A 27,842-nucleotide genomic window follows, 5' to 3' on the forward strand; every position below is an offset into this window, starting at 1 on the left:
TACGACGTTACCTACTAGTTTAGTATAGCTAGTACGTCCATGGAATATTCAAACAAGAAGAAAGGGGACACTTGACGGCAACGTTAGTTCTGATTTTCACCACGCGCCAAGGTAGCCTTGTTGCACTGTAGTATGGCCAGCAGAACCAAGGAACATATACATTATAGAGACTGAACTGTCACTGTGATAGAAATAGAATCCAAGAGAATTCTCAGTAATTGCAATTCATTTGTTTCGGTCAATTTTCGCACATTTTTAAATAGGTAAATCAGAAAAGTAATCGGTTAAAATGTTAGGGCGAACCCTTTTGTTACGAAAACCGTACTTCGCTAAACCTTCCTTATTCTTAAGAAACATATCAGTCTCCTCGCCCACATACGACATAATAAAAATTCAAAGCACCGATGATTTTAAGGCTAAAGTTATTAACAGTAAAACTCCTGTTGTTGTGGATTTCTTTGCGACGTAAGTATCTATTTAAACGCTGAGATTTTCAGCATGAACGCAATTAGGTAGTTATTTATAGGATTATTTTTTAAATTTTAGATGGTGCAATCCTTGCAAGCTGCTTACACCTAGACTTGAGTCAATAATCTCTGAGAATAAAGGTAAAGTAATTCTCACTAAAGTGGATATTGACGAACAAACAGATTTAGCTTTGGACTATGAAGTTAGTTCTGTGCCCGTTCTCGTAGCTATCAAGAATGGTAAAGTACAACAGAGATTGGTTGGATTACAAGATACAGACAAGTTGAGGAAGTGGATTACACAGTTTACATCTGATGATTCTGAAGTCAATGTCCATAATTGATGGAAAGAAAGGATTTTTGACCTTTAAATGTAATTTATTGTTCTTGTTATCCTTAATTTTGTAGTTGAAATAAAACTTAGGTGAAAAGTAAATAAGCATTTTATTCCTGTAAACATTGTATTATACTCCTTGCTCTATTATAAACTGTTTCGTCAGGTTTTACTAGTTCAGTAGATTCTGACTGTTCCTTGTCACATTCAGCATCTTGACTGGTTTGTGACTCTGTCCATTCATCCATTTGTTTAATAATTTTATTCGCATCATTAAGAAGCAAGGTTTTAATGTTGCCTTTAGCTGACTCAAAATATTCTAATAATATAGGCCATGAAGCCTCTGGTATTAGCTGGGTTGAAAATTTGTTTTTATGAAGCCAAACTTGTCTTGCTTTCATAAACTTCCAGTTCTGCCTGTCATGTTTCCATTGAGATAAATAATTAAGACATTGCAATTTAGTTTGATCCTTTACCTGTGCTTGTTCTAAAGCAAGTTTTGCTGCATGTTTTTCTTTTTTCATTTGCCTTATGGAAATTTTATTTTTTTTACCTGTTGTTGCATCTTCTGCTGGAGACTTTTTCTTTTTCTTGCGTTTTTTAGGTTCATCTTCAATGTCCGAATTTTCACTTTCGTGCTCGTGCGGCCTTTTCGTCATCTTGCTATCAGATGTTTCGCTGCTTTCTTTATTAGTAAGTGTCCTGTTTGTATCTTCATCTTGTGTATCGTTTAGTGTATTAGATTCTGTGACTACCAAGTCCTCCTTACTCTGCTGGATGTTTTGGTTTTTCTCGCTCTTCTTTTTTTTATTGCGACCCATGATAACTTATTAATTGGCGCTTGCACAGACCATGGGCGCTTGCTAATAAACCCTAAGAATAAATACAAACCTTAAAGTATTTAAATGATACAAACATAACCTAAAAGCTAATAAGCCGCAGCTTGCTTGTTCTTGACACTTGACATGTTGACCACAGACCTAATCCATAGATGTTGACCACCGACCTAAAATAAAAGATGTTGACAACACTAGATAACACAGATGTGTTATCTAGTGTTGTGTAGTGTAGTGTGTCCTAGATAATGATTAATGACAAATGACATTCACACTTCACAGGCCACAGATCTGTCACAGGCTAATAGGCTAAGCACGTAGATAGAATAATAGGTAGATGTAAGTACTGTGTAACCGTGTATGAGATAGCGATAGCACGACGTAACGATGAATAACACGACTATTATTACCATTGTTTAGTAGTCATTGTGGCTAATTCTGTTGTACACAATCTCTAAACTAAACTAAAATGGCACGTCTAAACCTATTGCTATCCCTATCATAATGTTGCTTGCGGAAAAGGATAGCACTAGATTTAGACCTTCTAATTTAGTTTAGTTTAGAGATTGTGTACAAGAGAATCGGCTCCAATATCTGTATTAACCGATCAACAATATTTGTATTAAAAGTTTTGTATGTGAAAACAAGTAAATAAATAATGAGAAATACAATGACGCCATGATTTCTCAAAGTTTCTTTTGCAACTAAAGTTGTATTCCTTGTATGTATTCTTGAAAAAAATCGGTTACACGATAACTGCGTCTATGTTTATCATATTATTAACTTTATATGTGCTCTCTTTTTAGTGTAATCTAGAATTTTTACTCAGTCTACGGTACAAAATAACTTTTCACATGCCATTTTTGACCAAGTGACGCTAGCAAGTTCTGCGAGTCTACTTGTCTGGCCGTCCGTCCGTCTGTCGCATAGGAGCCGCATGTATAGGAGCCGCACCCCTTAAATATTTATTTTATTATGTTTTTTAATATAACTAACTAACTACCTATATTAATGTGTTGTTATAGCAGCAACAGAAATACATAAACATCTGTGAAAATTTCAACTGTCTAACTATCACGGTTCATGAGATACAGCCTGGTGACAGACGGACAGACTGACGGACAGCGGAGTCTTAGTAATAGGGTCCCGTTTTACTCTTTGTGTACGGAACCCTAAAAATCGGCGACCAAGTGCGAGTCAGACTCGCGCACTAAAGGTTCCGTACTACAGCACCTCGATTGCGGGAAACTTGCATCAATCATTATTACAATCTCAATTGTTCTGATTGGCTAAATTTGTGTGATTCTTGTTGCAACAATGCATTGTAGCCAATAGTGAGCGAGCGTCAACCAATCAGAGGTGATTGCGATCGTGACATTGTAGCTGCCATTCTCCCGAAATCGAGGTGGGCGTATATTTTTGACATTTTGCACGATAAATCAAAACTATGCAATAAAGAAGAATTAGAGAAGATTAACTATGCATAAAAATAAATAAAAATCTGTTTGAAAATATACAGGTAAAGCCGTTTTATATGGTACCCAACTTGGTATAGTAATCTTACTTTGAAAGTTTAAAATATTAATATGGTCGAATGTTAAGGGCTCTTTATACTGTATACTTCCATCTTTTTTACCAATGTTCTTGCAAATAATCCCCCGAAATCAAATCTAGGCACTCAGGAATTGATAAAGCGCGAGCGAAGCTAGCGCGAAGTTTTTTTTTTTTTTTTTTTTTTTTTTTTTTAATAGATATAGCGAGCAAAAGAGCAGGCGGGTCACCTGATGTTAAGTGATTACCGCCGCCCATGAACATTTGCAGCACCAGAGGAGCCGCCAATGCGTTGCCGGCCTTTTAGGAATTTGTTGGTCCGCCCCTTGAATAACCCCATGTTATAATCTAGTGGGAACACCGCCGATGGGAGTTGGTTCCACAGTTTGCACGTGCGTGGAAAGAAGGATCTGGCGCAACGGACGGTCGAAGTGCACCAGACACCCAGATGGTGAGGGTGGAATATTGCCCACTTGCAATTTTTCACAATATTGCCCATGAGCGGCACAACATAACAAACAACAATAACTAGTTATTTGTTTTCTTTTCAGCATCCCTTGAAATTAAATCTAGGACCTCACAACTTGATAAAGTAAGCACAAAGTTTTTTGATGTTTATTCAGGCACATGTTATCCATAATTGCAAGCGAAGCGAGCGAAATGTTCTTTACAATGTTGCAAGAGTTCATTTCCCAGCAGGGGCTAACTATTTGGGAATTTATAATCCGGTATTTGACAACTAGTCAAATCAGTTACTTTTTATCAAACGTCAAAACGCGCGCTTAGTATGCGAAATTCTATGAAATGCCGGTATGTGACGTCACAATCATTTTAAGTGCTTTTTTAAGTTTACTGTTTAACGATAATTTAAAATGGTTGTCACATTGGTTGTCACACATAAAACTAACAAAGTATGTGGAATTTACATAGTTTGGAAGACACTATATTTAATAATCAATGAGAAATAATTTATTTTTGACTTATTCAAATACCGTATTTCTAATTTTCTTCCTGATTTCTCAAATATTATAAAATATGATAACGAATTACACCTTTGATATTTTGTTGTACTCTGATAAGAAAACTAATTGTGCTACTCGTACGAAGCCGGGACGGGTCGCTAGTATAATATTTTAAATTTTTATACGGCAACTCCAATAAGTCGCGTTTGCAATTTTTTGGCACGTCACAGCCGCGTCATCATGTCTCCGTGTCTGCTTTTATCGTTCGGGATTTAATATATTTGGCATTATCACATTTTATCGAAACGTTTTTATGTGGTCTGTAAAGTTAAAACTGTTGAGGATATAAAATTTAAGATGGAGTTGTTAAGGCAGGTGTCTCATACACAGTTCCTGTTTCCCGCAGCAGCTGTGGCGGTTGTTTTAGTATGCGCAGCTCTCGTATTTATATTCGGTTTCCACACGGCGGAGCAGCCGCAATTCGACAAGCTACCGCTGGTCGTGGACGATAGGAAATCTTCCAATAAGAAAAGAAAAACCAAGGAGAAGGTGAGTGCTCGTACCGGTGCGGTTCGCCAGTGCCTGTGCTCATTTTATTTTTAACCTTCAAACATATGTTTATAAAACCTAAAACCTTACAAGAAATATAAATCCAATTATTTTAAGAATGGGTATTCCAATTATTTTAGATACACAACTGAGTATGATATAAGAACACAGTTTTAGTAAAATATCTTTTCCAAATGTAATAAGAACTTGGCATGTAGATTAATGTATTTTAAAAGCCTCTAACTCAGATATTTGTTTTTTAGAAGACTTCTCCTAACCGCATTTCAAATGACGATGCAAAGTCAAAGGCTGAAAGTGCCAAAAAATCACCAGCAAAGGAGAAAAAAGAAGACAAAGTGAAAGATGTGGAAAAACCCAAACCCAAAGAGAAGGTTGAAGTCAAAGTAGCTAAGAAGGAAGCACCCGCTGAAGCTAAAAAGGGAAAGAAAAAGGCTGTAGTTGATGCAGAGAAGCCAGCAGATTTTGATGACGGCCTGTGGCAGGAGGTGCCAAAAAAGAGTGAGAAGAAGAAAGTGAAGGGTCCAGAGGAGAAAGAAAAGAAGGAAAGTCCATCTAAGAAGAATAAAAAGAAAGGGAAAGAAGCAGATGTTGAAGTTGCCCAGCCTGAACAGAAGGAAGAGGCTGTTGAGACCATCAGGGTGCTGAGTGCAGAGGGCCCGGACGTAGATGAGGACTCTGCTAGAGCTTTGCAGGCTCAGGTTGAGGAGCTACAGAGAGTCCTTAAGGAGGTAATTAATTTAAATTAAGTTATATTTGCAAAAGCTGATTTACCAATCACATTTTAGTAGCATATTCCAGTCCAGTTCAGCAATCGATTCCAGTGCTAAATTGCTACTATGTACTAGCATTTTTATTTCAGTCTTATACTTGAATTGAATGAGTGCACATTTTCTTTAAAAGAAAACACTAACTGGGATGCTACATTGACCTTTGTTTAACTGAGATCTGAATACAGTGATGGCAAAACTACTAGACCAATCTGAAGTTGCACAAGTGTAGTCTGTGTAGATCTAAGACTAAAGATATATATACAACTAGCTTATGCTCGCGACTTCGTCTGCATGGACTACACAAGTTTCAACCCCCTATTTCACCCCCTTAGGGGTTGAATTTTCAAAAATCCTTTTTAATGGATGCCTACGTTATAATAGCTATCTGCATGCCAAATTTTAGCCCGATCTGTCCAGTAGTTTGAGCTGTGCGTTGATAGATCAGTCAGTCAGTGAGTCAGTCAGTCACCTTTTCCTTTTGTATATTTAGACTATGTGGCTGAGATCTGTTTTTATACAATGCATAGCCCTATAGGTACCTTGTGTTCAGATTGTACTACTTGTTTTAAGGGTCAATATACTGTATTTTGAGTATCTAACCTAACCTAATCCTGGATATGTAACTAATATAAATTCAAATGGAAACTACAACAATACAAAATTCATTATGTAAAAATTCAACACAAATGCAATAAACTTTTTGCATTTGTGTTGAATAACACAATTTTCTTCTATTCTAAAAGTAAATTTTTATCTAAATAGTATTATGTAAAAAAAAGGTAACTGAGTGGCTGACTAATATATCAACACAGCTCAAATTTCTGTAAGATTGGGCTGAAATTTGGCATGCAAATAGTTATCATGATGTAGACATCTGCTAAGAAATGATTTTTGTGAATTCATCCCTTAAGGGGGTAAAATAGGGGTTTGAAATCAGAGTAGTCCATGCAAACAAAGTCGAAGGCATAAGCTAGTTTATTCTAATTGAGTGGAATTTTGAAATTGGCAGGCAGAACTCCGTGACCAGGGCCTGCTGGGCACCACTGATGACGATGATGGCACAGAGAATGAACTGACCGAAGTCAAGGATCTCAGGAGCAACAAGAAGATGGAAAACAAAGAGAAACAGATCAAGAAGAAGGCTAGTGAGGTTAGTTTTACACAATTAGGTATTAGAAACAGATATAAGACTGTTGGGGCACTGTTGATTTAATTACCAATTACTACTACCCGACCACTGGCCTGTCTGCATATGATTTGTGATTGTAGGACCATTAGGGCTGAGTATGGCTGATGTCTGAGTGAAGCCAATCAAGCCGGACAAGAGCAATGCTTAGCAACAGAAATTTTCATGAATACAATTACTATGTTTCTACCCTGATTTCTCTGATATTTCTGAACCAATTTGCATATTTTTTTGTAATCAATAGAAGTTTGCGAGATGGTCCCATAAAAAATTCTGGTTCCAACTCTTCCACCCTGTCTGTTGCCTACCTAAATTGTAGACATTTTGGAAATTTTGATTGAGAATTGATATTGTAAGTACTAAGCATAGAACTAGTACATCATTCAACTCACAGCCTTGTAATTTTTTTCTTGTTTTTAAAACTGACCTTAATCTGTCAAAAATATTAATCAAATTAACAATTAATGATTAATTTTATTCACGTTTTAATCACGTTGAAGCTTAGTCACGATTAATTTAATATGAATAAAATAGATCAATAATTAATCGATTAATTATTGATTAATTGATGCCAGCACTGCCTTGCACCAAAGATGCTTTAAATGAGTTGAACAGTTGGGAGGTGTCATGGGTTAACTGACAAAAGCAAAGTTGTACTCTGTCTCGCTCACTGATGCTATAAATTACTTTTACTGATGATTTGGTAATAAAATTCAATTCTGATTTTAAAATTCAAAATAATTTAATGGTTGATTTTGTGATATTAGTCCCGTAAATTGCTAATGCGCGTGGCCGCCATTTTAGTGACGTCAGCACTAGACTAAAGTGTCGAACTGATTGTATATTTTTATTTTGGGCTGACGTAAAGGAAATATTGTGAGGAAGCCTGTATGCTGCAAAACAGTTTTCCATAATGTTCTTAAAGATGTCTCAAGTCTGCCAATCTGCATTTGGTCAGCATGTCAGACTATGGCCAAAACCCTTCTCTCTCTGAAAGGAGACCAGTGCTTTGTAGTGAGCCGGCGATGGGTTGATCATGATGATGATAACAATAGTTTAACATTCATTTCAGGCAACCACTGTAGCCAAATCTGTGAAGGCAGAAGAGAAGGAGAGTCCTGATACTTCCGAGAATCAAGAAGACAAACCGGCAGGCCCAGTTTTTGATGAACTTGGAGGTAAGATTAGTATTGATTAATTAGTTGAAATGAATATTGATTAAACAACTCGGTTACATATAACTTTTGTGGAATCTTGGCCCCTAATCTAGGAAAGGCCAGTGATTGGCTTTTTAACACACATTTCTTATTAAATTACCATTAAAAATGTATTTTCATATCTGGTCATCATAATTTACTACTAGTTACTGCTAGTTTTAAAGTTCAAATCAGTCCATATCCATTTGGCACAGGTTATCACAACTAGGTCACAGTGAGAAGGTGAGAAGTAGTCGATTTATTTTGTACATTGTTGCAGATACTTGGACAGATACAAAAGTATCTAAAAAGGGCAAAAAGAAGGCTCGCAAAGAGTGAAGTTTTTCAGGGTCCGGGGCACTCCCGCTAGCTCAATGCCATTCACATCACTCTTAAAACTACAAATGTGAACACAACAATGACAGAATTGCCAAATTAGTACACACATTACTGTTTGGTTCATACTTTCTTAAATCCATACGAAAGAATCCATTATAGATGCGAAAGTGTGTCTGTCTGTCTGCTAGCTATTTACGGCCCATCCGTTTTACTAATCTTGACCAAATTGACTCGTACATAGGTTACATTTAGCCCCGAAAAATCCAAAAAAGTTCAAGTGTTTTTTAAAGGCCTATCCATTTAACCGATTTTGATAGCTTGCATCCGGGGATAGAAACAGGCTACTTATTATTCGTAAATCAATTTTTTACGAAATCTTTTTAAAACCTAAATCCATGTGGGCGACGTCGCGGGCATCTAGGAAATAGGTATGTGTGAATAATATATTTATTACAGAATATACATATTTGCTAATTGATTAATATATTTCGTCGGGGCGGTTTACGAGATTGACTTCGATATAATAATAACTCTTTAAATTTCACAAGTTCACTTTGAATTAATGCAAATTTTCAATTTTTGGTAATTTGCTCCGGTCGGTTGATGTACCTACGATTAACATCGCTAAGCTATTGCGCATTTAGGTGTTTGCTATATTCATGCAACTGACCTTAAAGCTCTTGTAAATCAAATCAATGCAATATTCTTAAAAGATACCTATCACTCAAAAAATATCGGCCAAGTGCAAGTCAGACTTGCCTACCAAGGTTCCATAGCTTGTAAAGAGACCATATACTATTAATATACATATTATATAAATAAATAGCCATTTGGTTAAAAATACTACTGTCTCAAAACAAATCTTTTTTATTTAAGATCACAATACTAAGTGTTTCGCTTTAGAAACACTAAACTGTAACACTGCTGATTTCTAGAAAACTTTTCTAGCTAGAGACTTCATTTTATTTTTCCTGTATAGTTATAGTTTACATAAAAAGCTCTATCAATGCTAATTACCTATATATTTCAGACTTTGTGTTGCAAAGTTCGGTGATTAAAGGGCGAAGGGGGCCACTCAACTTGATGAAGTAAACACACTGTTAAATTTAACCCTCCACCTTATACATATTTTCGACCATTTTGCTATCATAATAATAATATTTTTGAATTTAAATCTATAGCATTCGTAAGTTACGACGGACAGAGTCGCATTACTGATTTCTTTTTTTATGGTTATGGAACCCTCAAAAGGACTGCTCTGTTGAGTGGTGTCATTTCATTTCATTTTGATAAAGAAATAAATGTATGAATCAAAAGATGAGATTTTTTTATTCCGATACAAGTTAGCCCTTGATTAGCATCTCACCTCGTGGTAAGTGATACAAATATAGCGACATGGGTAAAATATCACCTAAATGTGTGCTAGCGTAGCGTGTTAACAAACTATATTACTAACAATTCATTAATACATACAATTAATTATTATTATTTATATGACATGATACTTAAATTTTAGGGTATCTTTAGTTATTAAAGAAAACCACTATAATAGTTATTGATTATTTGATTGTGAATGTGACATTTCAATTGTGGTTTTATATGGTGTGAATTTGTTTATAAATATTAAGTTTATTGTACAACTGTTCTTACATATTCAGTTTACTTACGTCCATGTGTTAGTTGCATATTTTATGTTATGACTTGTTTTTTCATAGTAATTTAATAATTGTTTTTCATTGAAGCATAATAGAAATTGTTTTTATATGTTTTAAAAGAGTCATTATATTTTTTATGGAAGCTGGAATCTGCAATATTTTTTGGTGTTACTGCTTTGTAGGGTTGGTATAGTGCAGGTCGCCGCGCGCCGATTCCAAACACTTCAACGAAATGTATGTGTTACCCGAAATGTACATAATTCAGTGATTCTATAGAATAGCTAGTCATTCCATGAAATACCGAGCTTGTTTTGGCAAATTATAAAATATGCAATCTATCATTGACCATTTCATACATTTCCTAGGTATTGTATGCAATTCCTAGGCACTCTATACAATTCCAAAATGCTCCTAGAAAATGTATAAAATGTATACTGTAGAATTAGTGAATGGATAAAAAATTAAACGCAGCTAAACTGAGAGTTATGATGATGCTATTGATCATCGTAACCATGATCATCATGTTTATCATCATGATTTTCAGTTTATCTATGTTTTATTTTTCATGACCATGATGATTATGATGATTATGGTCATAATAATGATGGCGATGATGATGATGATAGTAATTAAAGATCAAGTTTTTCAAATGGGCTACGCCAGAAGACTCGCTCCTGTCTTTGCGCTTTACAAAAACACTCTAGGGTAAGACTGCGCGGAGTTGGGGTGCTCAGATTTCATTCTGGGCCACATTTGACCCTTATGCATTACTACATACAGACAGACAAACATAATCGCCATATTTATACCTGGAGACATTTTTCATACCGAATTTCATACATTTCCTATTGCTGTTTGGGAATTGTATAGAACGCCTTGGCATTGTATGAAATTACAAATATTTTATACATTGCCTGAATGTTTTAGGTATTCTATGGAATGCTTATTGTATACAATACCAGAGTATACAGATTGCCGGTAACATACTATGTAACATATTGTATGTATGAACTTGATGCGAGATGATGGTTCTCTCGTATAACGTCTATGTAGTTAATACTAATATAATAACTCTTCATAATAATATTAAAACTTCTGGTGCTTGTAGTGTTAAGTGTCTTGTCTCCATTCCATTTGTTTATATTTATTCTCTACTAACCTATTTTAAATTCCATTTTATTTACGTACTATATTATTAAAGTCTACTGTAACGTTTTAAGCATTACCTGTAAAGGTACAAGTTTAGGATTTGGACCAAAGTATTTAATTACGAAAACCGATGATTACATATTTCTATCCCTGAAGACCAAATAGTTTTTTTTGTTATTAGAATTACCTAAACAACTATTGCGGATTTTCCGTCCATGTCCTATCTTTCTTTAAATGTGCTAAACTAAAAAATACACATGGTCCTGTCATTCAATAAACATGCATAATATATGGTTAGGTACAAGATCACAAGAAGATAATTAAATTTTGAAAGAACAGACAAAATGAGATTAATATATTTAATAAATATATAATTTATATTTTTCTAGGTATTTTCATTTAATTTGGGCAAATATTTTCTCAGGACCATACTGTTAATACAATTGTTGCGTGTAGCGAAACATCGATGTTTTATTGCAGATTCCTATTTAGTGTAATTAGATTTAAGTATAGATTAAGTACTTGGAAATATTGTGAATCGAAGATCATTTTGGAGTTTAAAACGTTCGGAACATATATTATTATAAATAATAATAATAGTTTAGGACCGACAGCATCGTTAACTTGAAAATAATATCATCGTATCAATAGTTTGTCGCTTCGAATTTTTTAATAAGTTATTGGGATTATATTGGGGTACCTACGGCTCTGTTTGGATTTACCATACTGTTGTCGAAGGCAAGAGATGATAATCTATTATTTAGCGCAATCTGAAAGATCTTGGCCCAGTTTTTTAACTTATTATTTATAGTTTTTATACTTCGTGCTCTATCGTGTGATATCATTGAGTCAGAGGGTTGTAGTTCGTTGCAATAGTAAAGTAAATGTAAGATTTAATTGGAATTGCAAAATTCCTCTCCTACTCGTGAGTTATGAACATCTAGCTAGAACTTCTTACGCTGTCTGCAAATTAGAGGTAATTTAAAGGTAATCTTATTGTTATTTCTATCGGGGAGTTTATTGTATGGAAAAAGTTTGAAGAATTTATATTTTCAGTTATTTCTGTTTATTTATAAAAATTGTGCTGAGATATTTATTATTAAACATTGTACTTAGGGCCTAACGTTACATTAAAATACTTATAGCATAGAATTCTTGGAAATGTAGCGAGTTTTCATTAACATATTAAACTATATCATTGGTACATTAGAATTAAAAATATATTTTTTGGCTTCGTATACATAGTTTTGTAAAAAAGAATTGTTCGCGGTTCCGATGGCCGCGTCCTAGACAGAGATCAATATAAAAATGGTCGTATCTTCAGAGTGTTGTTTATAGGCTCTAAAACATAATGAATGTGTAATATAAATATTTTTTTAAAATCAATAAAGAGTGATATTAATTAGAATTCGTATTATTTGTGACCTGCAACTGTAATACCTATAACCTTAGATTTAAAATCGACACTACATGAAGGACCCCGGGCCTAAAGTACCTATGGAAAATGTGGTTTCAGTTAAATGTCCTGGGGGTTTTGATATGTTGATTTTAGTGTTCGAGTGATTTTAGTGTCTATGGGTGAGTATCACTGCTTCAGAGTCCCTTCAGGGTTTCGATTGATGTTGTACCGTTATTTATTCACATTATTATCAAGATGTGAAATGATAGGTACCTACTTCTATAATTGCAAATGACGTGCATTTCGATGCATCTGTCTTTCAATGGTCAGCTTATCGCAAAAAGGTTCAGACTAATGTCAATCAGTACCCTTATTATAAATGCGAAAGTGTGTTTGTTTGTTGGTTTGTCCTTCAATCATGTCGCAACGGTGCAACAAATTGACGTGATTTTTTGCATGGGTTTAGATAAAGACCTGGAGACTGATATAGGCTACTTTTTATCCCGGAAAATCAAAGAGTTTTCTACGGGATTTTTGAAAATCTAATTCCAAGCGGACGAAGTCGCGGGCATCAGCTAGTAATTTAAATAAGTTAATAGTTGGGAATTGGAACTTATTGAAGTACCTACTTACTATAAGTAATACTTTGATAACTGGTACAAAATCAGTCGAAACTCTGAAAGGGACTCTGAAGCAGTGGTAGCACCCATAAAGACTGTTGGTCAAGCCACTGAAATCTATAACATATCAAAATACCAGGATATTTAACTGAAACCACATTTTCCATACTTTAGGGCCCGGGGTCTTTTTAATGAGGACAATAGGTATGGCTGCTTATTTTTAATTTGGTATAAAACTAAGCACGGTAAGTTATTCTATTCCAAAATAAAACCAAAGTTTTAGCTTTTAAGTTTATTAGTGTAAATATACATAACAGTACAAAATGAGATTGCATAATAATTAGAACTACGGACTAGATAATTAAGACGTAATATCATTACTTACGATGAATTTTTTCGGCAGATTTAACAAGATTTTTACCAACAGTACAGTCAGCTTCAGAGATTAGTAACACTAGGATGTAAAGTACTTAACACAACAAAAAAACATGGTGGTAGGTACCTACTATAGCCTTTAAAAGACGTTGATTGTACACGAATTAAAGAAGTGGATTGTTCCCTTATATTATTTTATAAATCGTTGTTTTATGTATATGTTGTTTAAATATAGTAGGTATAAGGTACAAAATCTACCGAAAACTACTATGGCTAGGTAACAGATCGAAATTTCATATTCCTAACTAGCTTAGTTTTTGAGATAGCCCCCGTCACAAAATCGGTCTAAAACTAACAACTTTGACGACCTTATTTTTTAAGATTAATTATTTTTTAAATATATATTACATACTCGTACTCTAATGAGCTCTAAAAAATGACACCCTGCATACTGGGGTAAGAATTTTCAGATATGGGAGCCCCCCTGAAAAATAATTTAAGTAAGTAATTGAATTTCTAATTAAATATTTGCAAATACCAAAATTTCAGGTTTGTAACTCAATTCGTCCAAGTACGAGCTAGAGATCTGTGACACGCGGACAGACAGACAAGACAGCAGAGTGACATTAATAGGGCTCCGTTTTTACCCTTCGGGTATGGAACCCTAAAACCCTGAACCACGCGGCCGCCCCAGGCGGCCATGGAGTCAAAGTGCTAAAAAACAATTGAAAGAGACATTTCACCGCGGTTAATAGCCTCATGTGAAAGAAAGGCTGGCTCATATTTTGCGCAAAGTATTTTTTTTTAAGGATAGCTTTAAGTATTACTGTAAATTAAGTCTAATGTTCAGTGTCGCTTTTAGCGCCGGCTTTGTTGGCACTGGGCTTGTGGTAGGCGGGCGCGGCGCTCTTGCTGCGCGGCTTGCGTCGCGCGCGGCGCCGCACGCGTTTGAGCTTTCCCAGCTGCGCGGGCGGCAGCTGCGCGCGAGTACTCTTCGCGGCCACTTCTAGCTTCAGCCGTGCGAACATGTCGTAGTTTGTGATGGCGCACATTTTACCTGGAAACAAAAAGATGGTAAGTTAAAAATAATATTGTTCTTATGCGGTAGCGTAGCTCTCCAGTGGATCTTTCCATCGCACGCTGAGCCTTTTTTATCAAACCCATAGTTAGAGGACATGTTTCGGAGCCATAAGTTATCACTGGCACACATTGGTTTAGATGAAAAGATGTCACAGCGTTTCTCAAACGCTGGCCAGCCGAGAACCACTCCCATTTTATTTAAAAAAAAAACTGATAAATTTCCAAATCAGTTTGGTATAGCTCCATTCATTTATCAAAGTACATCCTGTGACTGTGATTGGACTAAGAAATAGCTTCATTGGTATTCCGTAGTGTAGGTTCCACAGTTTAACGTAAAACTGTGCTAGGTACAGTTAGTAAATGATAAATAATTTGAAATAGTGCAGCGTATCAAATGAACGGTAGGTAATGAGTAATCGGGCAGTATAACGCACCATTGCAGTACTCTTCGCCGCACTCGGAGCATGACACGATGCGTGTCTCCGTCACACCGGAACGAGTTTTGGTTTTTCTGATCATGTTGTTTTTAGCGAATTCCCTTTTGTCCTTTGCTTTGGTTCTCAATTCAGATTTTCCTAACTCTACTAATCTGAAAAAGAAATTTCTGCCTTTAACGTAAAGCCGTTCATGTTTCGCTACCGCATGCGAAATACGACGGTGTACTTCGGGGCTTCAGAACTTCTTAAATATACCTACGTACACAGAAGATATTCAGAACACAAAAATTTATCTACCTTACTAACGACATTGTAAAAGCATAGTTTGCGCATAGTTTAGTTTCTTAAAACTTTGGTAAAATGTTTTCTAACATACCTGTTAAAATATTCCTCATCTAGTTTAGATTTAGGTCTTATAGACGTAAGCATTCGCCATTCTATAGGAACAGCACAGAGGTCGTCAAATTTCAACCCACGCATCTCCACTGGTATCGGGTCCATGAATGTAAATTGTTTTTCTTCGTAACCACGCGTGCCCAGTTTCTCGTATGCTTTTATTTCCTTTTTTGGTGTTTTCGTTTTTTGATCTTCAGGCTTATCTTTAATTTTGATATCCTCGGGCCGCACCTTTATGTTTAAAAAATATTTATGAAATTGAACAAAATCGATAGTATTGTTATAGTTTTATCGTAACAAACCTTTTCCGGTCTAGTTTTAAAATCCGGTACTTTGTCAAGAACTGCTCGATATTCTTCAGCTGTATTTATTACCACTTTAGACAAGTCTAACATAGGCGCTTCATCTTTCTTTTTGTCAAATAAATCATCAAGTTTAGACATATTCGATTAAAAAAATGTAAAACAACTTCACGAGTATAAAGTTATTCAGGAGTAGTTGGTACTGGTTGATATTATCGATTTAACATTTTATCTGTATAAGTTAGAGACTGTTGAATCAATGTAACTAACGATCATAAGTAACCAACTTTCATGGAAAATTGCTTGTGAAAATATACTCATCATATTGCCTAATACTTAAGCATGTGTGCTTTTCTTATAAATAAATATTTAGTAAATTTTTAATTAGGTATATACCAAGTTTCAACTAAAATATTAAAGGTCTTCAGTTTTTCCATTGATATCTCTCTTAATTAAACTTATCTTGTCACTGTTTCTCTTTGGGTTATCTAGATCACTTAAACAATATTTATCATTCATCCAAGATTTAGAAGTTCGTTCATTGACATCGTCTGTCCATAATTTTCTGCTGCCGTATTTGTCATTAATGAACTTTTGAGACAAAGTAAGCCTGTTTGTTGGGGACACTTTTGGAGGTTTCTTTTGTTCTATTTTTGTGTCCCCCGTTATTTGAGCTAAGGAGGTAAATTCAGGTACTATACTGTTTGTTATTTCACAACCGTTAGTTGTTAAAAAATCTACGCTACACCTCTTATTTCTCCAATAAGATTGACTTAGCGAGTTTCGCTGCTTAACATTATTGTTAGTTTTTTCACTTCTTGTTTGTGGGCTTGGAGACCGACTATCTTCACTCGAATGGGAAATGTATTGTCGCACTTGTGGTCGATACTTCTGGCGGATTTTCCTTTTTTGTGTATAAAATGGGTCTTTTTCACTTTGTTTTTTATACTGCGCCACAGGTCTGTTTGCGCCCCACTTTGGACGGGTTTCTATATCCTTTTTATACCTTTCTTCTGACCGTAAACGTCGATCTTTTTTTGTAGTACTACGGTGGTCTTGAGGTGCATTTTCGTCTATATTTGGATAATGCTTATCGATAGCCCTTTCAGTATCTTCTTTTTCTCCTCTATCATAACACGGTGTACATATATCTGTATCCGTTTGTGTGCAAGCATCTCTTGTTTTAAGATTACGATATTTACTAGGCGTGAGTATTTTTTGTATTTCACCTGACTCGTGTATATTATCAATAGAATTCAACGACATACTGTATACATTTTTATTTTGTGGTACTAAAACTGCTAGTTGTATATTATTTGACTGGCCGTTTATTATCTCAGCAGCACTGGTTATACCAATTGGCACAATATTGAAATGATTATTATCCGTTAGAGCAATAGGTGGCACATTATGGATGAACAAATTTAAGTTGCTAGCTGTTATAGATCTAGGCGAATTAAAGGCTGAAGTCTGTTGTGAGATATTTTCCTTTTGACTTGTCGCTGACTGAACATTGTACGTCCTATGAGTTTTAGATGGACTACAAGTTTTCGTGGGACTCGATTGTGGTATCTCACAAGGAATATTTTCATTAATTTTATCTTGATCGTTCGTTTCATTAAAAAGTGCTGTTTGTCTATGACAGCTGAATTTCTTCTCTTTATCTAGCCTTGCTTTCTTTTCCGCATCTTCAAGCGCTTTTTTCAGGGTTTCCAATTTGCGTTGTTCAAGAATTTGTTTTTCTTTGCTCCTTCTTTTTTCTTCCTCAAGCCTTAATCTGTCTTCTTCCTGTTGTCTCTGTATTCTTATTTCTTCTATACGTTCTTCCCTTAATTTCCTTTCTCTTTCTTCTTGACGAAGCTTCTCTCGTTCCTCTAGTTGATTTAGTATAGCTGATTGTAGTTCTAACGCTTTAATTCGTTTATTTTCTCTTTGAGCCTTGACTTCGGGTTCTAATGGAGCATTCTGTCCTCTTAGGAATGTCCTGAGAAAAGAAACCTTACTAATGAATATATAAAGAATATTTTAAAAGAAAAAAGTGTCAGTCGAAATGCTAAACGTACCTCCCCTCATCGCTGCCATTATAAGACGATCGATCGCAATCCAATCCGGAATTAGTCGAACTTCTTTGGTCGACGACGAGTACATCAGACGCGTTATCGATCATATTTAGTCCACGCTCCACCCATGACGGCGTACCTTTATTTTGATTTGGCATCTGAAAAAAAATCTACATGTCCATATCCTCACTACAGTCTGGGTTACACTTACATATGGAGCAATAAATATTTCCTTAGAATCAATAGGTTACCTGAGGTAACCTAGCGGTGGGGGCAGTGGGTTCCCACAGCCTGCCGGTAGCGACGCCCCTGTCCCCCCAGCGCGGCCGACCCTCCTCAGGGCCGGATGTGCTCCGCGCGGATAGAGCACCGTCCGTCATACCTGAACGCCCGCTTGAAGGTAGTTTCCTGATGTAAACATTTTACAATAGCTGTTAGTTAGATTTCCGTTTCTTCCAAATAAAAGGTAGTTGAAAGAAGTGGGGTGGGTATCGCGAATTTTGATATATCTTTCTAGCCAAAATATTATTTTTTAATAAAAAAAATCAATTAAAAAGAACTGGGTAAAGAGCAAATCACTGAACTATGGCTGACTGACAGACAATGGTCAGCCTGAACTGGTGAATCTAAAAAACATGATTTTACATACATACGTTAGGTAGACAGGTAAGTTCTCTCTTAATAACGTAAATTTTGAGATTTAACGCGAAGAAAGTCGCGGGAATCAGCTAGTAATAAATAAACAAGTTAAGCTAAAATATCAATCCTTAAAATTACGAGTAAAGGTAAGTTACCTTACTTAATTAAAAAAGATTTTCTCCTAAATTAAAACAATTTTATCTTAAGTTTTATTAAGTAAGTGTTTTAGATTATCACGCAATTGTTCGTTTACGCCTGACTGGCTAAGGAATGAACCCCAATAGTTGGTCCGCCATAAAGGTTAAATGCTAGTTGTTAAAGTAGGTAGGTACAATGACCGGCTATATGGTCTAATCGCCGACGGGCAACGACGCACCGCCCGTGGGTTTTGTGTAGGTACCTATTTTACTAATCAGGGTCAAATGGGGATGGCCTGAATTCGAAATAACGGTGCTGTAGGTCATTTTATGAGGGATATAAAAAAACAATTAAAGTCTGAGAGCCACGCACGATAGCATTGAATATTAAAATGTTAAGTACTTAATTATAAATATTTTAGCAGTATTTTTAAACTGACCTACTTAAATACGATGTGCATCTATATATTACATACTCTGTAGGTATGATGTAGAATTGTATATATTTATCTTGCACGTAGTCTTTGGTTTGACGATCATCGTGTAGAAACTAATTACCATATTAATACAGCTATATAGTGCAGTATAAATGCATTGACAGTAGTCGGATGTCTTTCTTTGAGTCACAGCCGCCCGTCTCGAGACCCTCAATACCCGACCAGTTGTTCGCTCCACGTCTCGCACCATTGCTCTGTCTAAATAGACAGCTTCGTCGGCTCTGTATGTAATGTCATAATATAGTATAGTTACTCAGTGGATAAAGGTAGATAGATCTTAGGTGTTTATTTACATGCCTGTTATCCTTTCCATGTTCTTGCCACGCCACAACGTTGTTGTTACTATGATTAAGTGGTGCCCCGTGGAAAGACTCGAACTGGTTTTTGATGTTCAGAGTTTCGCTGCCGTAGCCCGAAGTGTCGCCCTCTGCATCTTCATCATAAAAGGCAAATCTCTTTGCGCTGGATAAATTCCTATTTAACACTTCCTTGTGTCTTCTGTCTTCTAGTGATTTGTTAAGTTCGATATTGTGTATTGGTGGCAGACTTGGGCTTCGCTGCCGTTGGATTGGCTCTTGGTATTCGTATGAGGATTGCTTGTGCAGTTCAAGAGAACTTGCGAATTGGTTTCGTACTTGCAAACGATTGGTGTACCGCTCGCCCGAACCCCAAGGAAGATATAGGTGTGACATCTCCTCTGTAACAAAAAGAAATGGGAAACTATGTTAAAAAATGCAGTGAATTTTCAAAAGAACCTCGCACGACGAAAGTCGTTTTGAACTGAGCACTGAGCAATTTATTTATTCGTTCATGAAAAAGGTATCCAAGATTTTCCCCTTTTCGTTACTTAAGGGTTTCTTTTAAGTTTTATCGATAGAGCATATTATTAAGTAGCACAACGGAAAGAATGCATGCCAACGATATGCCACCTATTTTACAACTACCTACTTATGCCTTAGTCCGTAACACGGTTTATGAACGTAAGTTATTAAATGAGATTTAGTGGCTACTTTGAAATACATAAGTACTTAATTGTGTTGAAATAAACTAGGTATTATGTGGGTGGGTACGCAATTATATGGATAAGCATAGTAATATTATTTGGCGATTTAAATAAATCTAAATATATAAAAGGAAGTGACTGCAGACTGACTAAATAAATAATCTATCAAATTACTGCACGGATCGGGCTGAAATTTGGCATGCAGATAGCTATTATGACGTAGACATCCGCTAAGAAAGGATTTTTGAAAATTCAACCGCTAAGGGGGTAAAATAGGGGTTTGAAATTTGTGTAGTCCACGTGGACGAAGTCGCGGGCTTAAGCTAGTAAATACATATTATTAAGTACCTATGCATTCATTATTACGGATGAAACCGGACAAAGCGGTGATAGCCTAGTGGTTAAGACGTCGCTCGGCCTCCTTTTCGTGGGGTCGGGGGTTCGATCCCGCACGCACTTCTAACTTTCTGGAGTTATGTGTCTAAACTCTAAAGTGTTTCAAGTTTAGGCGTTTCCAGCAATTAAATATCAAGAAAACATCGTGAGGAAACCTGCATGCCTGAAAGTTCTCTATAATATTCTCAAAGATGTGTGAAGTCTGCCAATCCGCACTTGGGCCAACGTGATGGACATATCCAAACCATTCTCTTTCTGACAGGAAACCCGTGCTCCCTGTTCAGTAGTGACTAGTTAGTAGTAGTGTCAGTAGTGGCACTGGGTTGATAATGATGATTACTACGGGTTTGTATTATTTTAATTTTTAGGGTTCCGTAGGTTCAAAAGGAAAAACGGAACCCTTATAGGATCAGTTCGTTGTCTGTCTGTCTGTCAAGAAACGAGGGTACATCCCGTTGACCTAGAATCATGAAATTTGGCAGGTAGGTAGTTCTTATAGTAAGGGGAAAATCCGAACAACGTGAATTTGTGGTTACATCACGAAAAAAAATTAAAATGTGTTCATGAACAAATAATTTGTATTTTCAACTTTCAAAGTAACTAAGTACCTACTATACTAAGTGGGGTGTCATACATATATGAAAGGGCTTTACCTGTAAATTCTAAAACGGGTTTTTATTAATTTTTAACCGACTTCCACAAAAAGAGGGGGTTCTCAATTCGGCTCGTTTTTTTAATGCTAAATATTGTAGTTTTTGATTTTTCGTACAAAATAAAAATACGACTAGTACGAGACCCTCGATACGCGGGTCTGACTCGCACTTGGCCGGTTTTTAACTCCTAAACAAAATATGAAAGTGGTATTTAAAGTTATAAATTCTTCTGACTTCGTTGCTCTAATTGGCAGAATATCTACTTAAGGCCTCCAACATGATCAGCTAGACCAACTACTATATTATTTTGTTACCCGCCACGCTTTCGTGCGCAATAAATTCACGAGAGAATGTTTTTGTAATATTTTATTTTAACGCTACGCTAAGGTTTATGTAATTGAAATATACACTTTATTGGTCTTCTATAGCATTACAGGCAGACTCATGTTAGGTATTGAGTGAGCATTTAAGTTTTTTGTTAACAACGTAGGTACGTAAATATACCAAAATTCGCGTAGATAAGTAATTAGGTAGTGTAGCTTCGCGTAATGTAATTTACATTCGGTAAGTTGAGTGGGTACCTAGATAATTCTCATCTCGTAGGTAGTTTTCCGGTGAAATGCAAATGCGACAGAAGGTACGGACCATTAAAAACCAAGGTAATTAGATAGTGTTGGGGACTTTGATGGCTGAAAAATGAAAATATATGCTGCGTCTAAATGGCTCCCGTAGTGCATCTAAATGCACTACGGGAGCCACTGCATGGTTTATTTAACCGAATACTGGATACGGAGCTAACGCCGGAGCAATGGTCAGATTCGATTATAACACTGTTACATAAGAAAGTCGACAGAGGCGAGTTGGGCAACTATAGACCAATTAGCCTCATGTCAAATATTTATAAAGTTTTCGCAAAAATACTCCTAAACAGACTTCCAAAAACTTTAGACGAACACCAACCTCGAGAGCAGGCCGGATTTAGAAAAGGATTCTCTACCATTGACCATATTCAGGTTGTAACACAATTGATAGCGAAAGCAAATGAATATGGCATAAAGCTCTATTTGTGCTTCATAGACTATACGAAAGCTTTTGACTCGATACATCACAGTGTTATATGGTCATCATTATTGGAACAAGGTATCCATGCAAAATATACGAACCTAATCAAAAGCATTTATTCAAAATGCCGTGCAAAAATTAGGTTAGAAAAGGATGGTTCTGAGTTTCCCATAAAAAGAGGCGTGAGGCAAGGTGACCCAGCACCGCCAAAAATTTTCACGGCAGTCCTCGAAGCTATTTTCAGGAACCTAGAGTGGGGAAAAAAGGGACTAAAGATTGACGGTGAATACTTAAGTCACCTACGCTTCGCAGAAGACATAGTAGTGTTTGCAGAAAATTTGATCTTGGCAGTATGGTGGAAGAATTGGCACAGGAGAGCAAAAAAGCTGAATTATCTTTGAACACATCAAAAACGAAAATCCTTACCAACGCCGAAAAGAAGGATATTAAGATTGGTTGTGAAAATATAGAGTACGTGAAAGATTACGTGTACCTTGGCCAATCAATCTCTTTCGAAAACAGTACTGGAAAGGAAATAAATAGGAGAATTGCCATGGCATGGAGTAAATATTGGAGCTTTAAGGAAGTTATGAAGAACAAGGAGATGGATGTGAAAATAAAAAAGAAATTATACGAAGTCACAATAATGCCATGGCTGACATATGGATGTCAGACATGGTCATTACGAAAAGAAGAAGAGGAGAAACTAGCTATCTGCCAAAGAAAGATGGAAAGAAGCATGTTGGGTTTGAGATTAAAAGACAGAATAAGCAACAAAAAAATTCGAAAGAAAACTAAACTAGTAGATATAATTAAAAGAATTCGGACACTAAAATGGCAGTGGGCAGGACATCTTTGCAGACTAGATAACACTAGATGGACCAAAAAAGTTACCGAATGGATCCCAAGAGATAGAAAGAGAAAAAGAGGCCGCCAAAAAAAGAGATGGCGAGACATTTTCTCAGAGGTATGTGGACCTGACTGGATGCAGCAAGCTAGGGACAGAAAGCGCTGGAAAGATTTGGGGGAGGCCTACGCCGTAGCGGCGACTAATACGTAAATTGAAAATTATCCGAGGTTAAATTTTATAATTTTATTTTATTTTATTTATCGTTGACTGACATAAAAATTGTTACTTTCAAATATACACATAATTGACCTCTATTATTATTGACATGATTTAGAATTGTAGTAATTTGTTAATATTAATTTTAATAATAATAATCATTGTATCTGACTCGTAATTTGCGTAATTAAATAATATTAATTTATACTTTATGATTTAATGACAACTTTATGAAGGGAAATTTGATTGCTAATGGACTAAGGGAAACGAAATGTAAGACTGTTTAAATTTTTTATTTTATTATTTGTAACGTATTAGAATAAAGGCTTTTTTATTTATTTTATTTATTTTATTATGCTGCGTCTATAATGTCTTTGCGGAGTTGGGAATGAAGTTATTAAAATTAATTTGTTCTGTGGTAGTAAGCATAAAAATATTATAGTATAGCATGCGACAGGTCGAGATGCAATCGGACTATGTCTTATGAAGCGGGGGGATGCCCCGCACAGCCCCCGCGCTCTCCCGCACCGGGTTAGCGCGGGGGCTGTGAGGGTGTGCGGTCGAGCGTTCCCACCCCGATTACCATCTCGACCTGTCGCGTACTATAGCCACCTAGCTAGCCAGCTAGGTAGGGTTTAAAAATATTGGAATAGGTGCAATGGAAGTAGGTTCATTATCATCATCATCATAATCAACCCCTTGCCTGCTCAGTGCTCATTGATGAGCAAGGGTCTCCTCTCAGAACTAGAAGGGGCTTGGCAGACTTCACACACCCTTGAGAACATTTTGGAGAACTCTCGGGCATGCAGGTTTCCTCTCCTCACGATGTGATATTTAGTGGTAGGTCATAGGAGGTAGGCAACCTAGCACCTAATACTAGAAAAATAATATCACGCACATTATGCAAGAAACGATGCAGGTCGTCTTATTTTAACCTTGTTAAACAAAAAGAAAGGTTCATATTTCCTGTCACCATTTATAATAATTATTTATTAAGTTGAAAGCATAGACCTATAATTTAAAGCTTGTGTTATGTAATCGTCTAATCGTTAACATAGCTATAAAATGATGCTTCGGGCTTCCTATATGATTTAATACCTAGGTATACACTACCCATATCTATAGTACGCGACAGGTCGAGATTGTAATCGGGGAGGGAACGCCCCGCACACCCGCACAGCCCCCGCGCTAACCCGGTGCGGGCGAGCGCGGGTGACGTTAGGGTGTGCGGAGCGTTCCGTCACCTCATATCCCGGTTGCCATCTCAACCTGTCGCGGACTCTACTTACCTTCTTTAAAAAAAATTGTTGTTACGAAATTAAGAACTGATGTCGTAAACTGGCGATAAATTCGGGTAAATCACTGAATATTTGAATAGTAAAGAGAATATTAAGACACAATTATGTAATGAGCGTGTTATAAAGATAGAGGCCAATGAATAATTTGAAGAGCTACTTTTGAAGAATCAAAAGACAGTCATTGGAAAACTAGTTTTCCCGCGACTTCGTCCGCGTGTATAATTTATAGCCTAATACTTAGCACTCGAAAATAATATAGCTATGTAGGTAGGTATCAGAAAATAATTTTCCATCGAGATAGAATAGGTATTAGATTCGTATATTTTCAGAATCAGATCATTAGGTACCTACCTAGTTTCGGAGATTATCCCCTACTTATACCTATCCAAATTTTACCAAGATATTTTAGATTTCAACGCCTTTGCGCCCTTTAAGACGCCATACATACATACTAGGTACCTACCTAACAATGATAGATAGCGAAAAACAGGTTTTTATTCAGTAAGCATAACAAAAGTACCTATCCTATCCCGGAAGTACCCATTTGTTATTTTGAATATGACGTGACAGGAAATGACATAGGTAGGTAAGTAGGTACAGTGTGTCATGTGTGGTGGTACAGTAGCCGGCAAGAAATATTGTACATCGACCTTTAGAATGAGATTTCGGCTTTGTAGTTGACTTTTTGTCGGTCTCAACGACAGAGACAACGCTACAAAACCGCTATCTCTTTCTAAAGGTTGATATACAATATTTTGTGCTGCGTACTGTACCTACCTAGGTCTACTCACTATTTTGAGGCGAACTTTAACAAAGCTAAAGTTCGGTGCTTGGAATCACAGAATATTATACCTATCTACTTAATGATTACTTGCCTACTATTATTATACTTAAGTTAAAATTTAAATACATACTTAGGTAGCTACTTACTTAAATAAAATACATATAAATTTTAATAATAAAATTCATGCTTAGGTTCGGGCAAAATTAAAGTTTAACTTCAGTTTGTTTATAGTTTTACTTTGGTACACCCATTGCTGCCTATCTATAATAGCCATCCTATTATAAGCTAGGTAAGATCTGAATTAATGAATATGTAAAAGAATCTGACTTGGTAGGTATTAATAGCTTTCTAATTATTACAAAGCACTTTGCAAAGTTGATGCGTGATCGTATAGAATTGTGCCAGAAATTTGTAATCCAGATCGAGGTAGTTACGAGAAAAGTTTCGATTTCTAAACTCAAACGGCATAACGACCTGTTGCTAGATTTGCAAGATAGGTAGGTAGGTACCTATTCAGCGGTCATCGTATTAAGTTTACGGCATCTTCTAGATTTTGTAAAGTAAGATTTTTCTTAGATATAAATATAATAATGTAGGTAGCTTATAATATACGAAACAGTTCCGCTCGCATGGTTTCACTTTCAACATTGCTGTTAAAGAGCAGAACTAATTTGGTTAGTTGCCTATTAGGTAAACAGACCCCATAATAATTTTCACTTAGGTATTCAGAGAACATACAAACTACTCAATTCTAGCACAGAATATATAGGTAATAGTACTAAATACTAGGTAGTTCCTGGATAAGTTAAACCAATTTTAGCTTGGTAGGTAGCTAGCTATATCTACTGTTTTAAAATTAGAGACATTTTTATTTTTTCATAACAAATGTTCGTTTGACTGGAACCTTGAATTTAAAAAATTGTAATGAAATCAGATACTTACAAGAAGACACCTATTTACTTCAGTTTCATTGCATTTGCAGACTAAGTGCAATACGAGTAGGTACCTACCTAGACCTACTATCAACTATGGTGTTTTAACGCGGTATCAGTAAAAAGTTATCATAATCACTGTTCGAACGACTTTATCCCCTTCGGCACGTACCTAGGTAACTAATTATAGGCCTCATATTTACTTGTATACCTAAGTGAAATCCAATTAAATAGAAAATCACACCCATATATCTAATTAATTAATTGCATATAAATGAAACACGTTTAAAATTATAATGAATGCACACATACATACGTGCTCAGTAATTGCGCCAATATCTATCAGCCTTTCTTCAGTCAACCGTTCGTGCAGACAAGTAGACGATTATGGCGACAATGGTCATTGGTCACTAATTCGGAACAACTTCTCGATTAAACCGCGACCGTGAATTGTTGCAAAACAGCGCTAAACTAGCTGAGTGCACGCGCATGGTATCGCGCGCCCGCCGACACCGCGTGTCCAGGAGTGCGCGCATAGAGCACGCGGTAGGTACGCACCTCTCTCCTGTGCCCACTGTTGTTTCTTCTGCTGGACTAGCGACACGGGCTTGCCCACTGACAGCATCGCACGATATACATTACACTTTCTACTAGCCCGTATAGCACGCGTTGCGTTTCCTCCCAGCCTCAGCGCAGTTACGGTGCACCGGCTAACGAGCGCCCCGGAGTGCTCTTCAATAGCAGACGCTCGCGCATAGGTGACTGCGCGTCGCGCCTCGATTCGCTTGTGCACTCATTGTTTGCGTGCACTGTATTCTGTTATATTCAAACAAACCCACAATATAATAAAGATTTTTTTACAATATACAGCTCTCAGTTGCGTATTTTAACGCAACACGGGGCGCAATACCCGCCCGTTGCTGAACAACGAACCGTCACGACGACGACGTCTAGACATTTTCAGCCCCCATATTTTCAGCACGCAACGTGAATTACTTCAGACGAAAACCTCGGAAAAGCCCTCGATCGATATTGTCATAGTAACGTTTGTTTTACGTGGCAAGGAAATGTGGCTTTCAGGCTTTTTCTTATTTGCATTTAGGCCACCACAGGTTGACACAAAAAGTGAAGGTAAATTGGAACTTATAAGGTAATGACATAAAAGTACCTATTTCTGTAACTTACATTAGCTATATTTCTTATATACCTATTATGACCTAGCTTAAAGTACCTATACCATCTAAAGTACGCGTAACGGTACAGGTCGAGAAGGTAATCGGGGTATAAGGCGGGGGGATGCCCCGCACGTCACCCGCGCTATCCTGGACCGCGTTAGCGCAGGGGGTGTGCGGTGCGGCCCCACCCCGATTGCCATCTCGACCTGTCGCGTACTACACATATAGAATACTCTTTGTTAAAAGGTAGTAGGCGGATAAATACTTTTTGTAAGTAATACTTATCTACACCTACCGGATTAAAATTACACTACCTTATCAATAAGTGAAAGGACAACAAAAATGGATGTGATTTTCTTCTGAAGATTATAATAGTATATACTTATGTTGCAACACCGACAAAACTAGCTTAGTAATTCTACTTAATTGGGTAAAATATTATTATCATGATTTTAGATAGGTATCTATCTAACAATGTTTTTATGTTGAAGGTGAAAATTATAAGTATAAATAAAT

At 36.5% G+C, this 27,842-nt stretch overlaps 5 protein-coding genes across 8 annotated transcripts; 2 read left to right on the forward strand and 3 right to left on the reverse strand.

The window, feature by feature from the left end:
• Positions 1 to 171: 171 nt before the first annotated feature.
• On the forward strand, positions 172 to 906 carry LOC117988419 (thioredoxin, mitochondrial-like). The gene is made up of 2 exons (XM_034975555.2): positions 172 to 465; positions 547 to 906. The coding sequence occupies exons 1-2, from the start codon at positions 290 to 292 to the stop codon at positions 809 to 811; spliced, it is 441 nt and encodes a 146-aa protein (XP_034831446.1). The 5' UTR covers positions 172 to 289; the 3' UTR covers positions 812 to 906.
• Positions 895 to 1,781, reverse strand: LOC117988418 (cholesin). The gene has a single exon (XM_034975554.2). The coding sequence runs from the start codon at positions 1,620 to 1,622 to the stop codon at positions 912 to 914; it is 711 nt and encodes a 236-aa protein (XP_034831445.1). The 5' UTR covers positions 1,623 to 1,781; the 3' UTR covers positions 895 to 911.
• Positions 1,782 to 4,346: 2,565 nt separating this feature from the next.
• On the forward strand, positions 4,347 to 10,202 carry LOC117988416 (uncharacterized protein DDB_G0286299-like). Of its 2 annotated transcripts, none has more exons than XM_034975553.2 (5): positions 4,347 to 4,699; positions 4,966 to 5,448; positions 6,500 to 6,640; positions 7,749 to 7,854; positions 8,153 to 10,202. In XM_034975553.2, the coding sequence occupies exons 1-5, from the start codon at positions 4,508 to 4,510 to the stop codon at positions 8,209 to 8,211; spliced, it is 981 nt and encodes a 326-aa protein (XP_034831444.1). In that variant the 5' UTR covers positions 4,347 to 4,507; the 3' UTR covers positions 8,212 to 10,202. The 2 variants fall into 2 exon arrangements, with proteins under 2 accessions (XP_034831444.1, XP_034831443.1); XM_034975552.2 differs by having other exon boundaries at positions 4,349 to 4,699; positions 4,963 to 5,448.
• A 3,109-nt stretch (positions 10,203 to 13,311) lies between these two features.
• Positions 13,312 to 15,765, reverse strand: LOC117988540 (uncharacterized). The gene is made up of 4 exons (XM_034975693.2): positions 15,625 to 15,765; positions 15,303 to 15,553; positions 14,924 to 15,078; positions 13,312 to 14,466 (listed from the first exon to the last, which is right to left on the reverse strand). The coding sequence occupies exons 1-4, from the start codon at positions 15,763 to 15,765 to the stop codon at positions 14,249 to 14,251; spliced, it is 765 nt and encodes a 254-aa protein (XP_034831584.1). The 3' UTR covers positions 13,312 to 14,248.
• A 255-nt stretch (positions 15,766 to 16,020) lies between these two features.
• Positions 16,021 to 26,857, reverse strand: LOC117988420 (kinesin-related protein 12-like). 3 transcript variants are annotated; one of them, XM_069503019.1, is made up of 5 exons: positions 26,710 to 26,857; positions 19,255 to 19,654; positions 17,936 to 18,092; positions 17,688 to 17,842; positions 16,021 to 17,608 (listed from the first exon to the last, which is right to left on the reverse strand). In XM_069503019.1, the coding sequence occupies exons 1-5, from the start codon at positions 26,774 to 26,776 to the stop codon at positions 16,039 to 16,041; spliced, it is 2,349 nt and encodes a 782-aa protein (XP_069359120.1). In that variant the 5' UTR covers positions 26,777 to 26,857; the 3' UTR covers positions 16,021 to 16,038. The 3 variants fall into 3 exon arrangements, with proteins under 3 accessions (XP_069359120.1, XP_069359122.1, XP_069359121.1); XM_069503021.1 differs by lacking the exon at positions 26,710 to 26,857 and adding an exon at positions 26,464 to 26,633; XM_069503020.1 differs by lacking the exon at positions 26,710 to 26,857 and adding an exon at positions 26,468 to 26,632.
• Between the last annotated feature and the right edge of the window lie 985 nt (positions 26,858 to 27,842).

This window comes from Maniola hyperantus, chromosome 14 (assembly GCF_902806685.2).
Source record: "Maniola hyperantus chromosome 14, iAphHyp1.2, whole genome shotgun sequence".
In the NCBI taxonomy this organism is placed as follows: domain Eukaryota; kingdom Metazoa; phylum Arthropoda; class Insecta; order Lepidoptera; family Nymphalidae; genus Maniola; species Maniola hyperantus.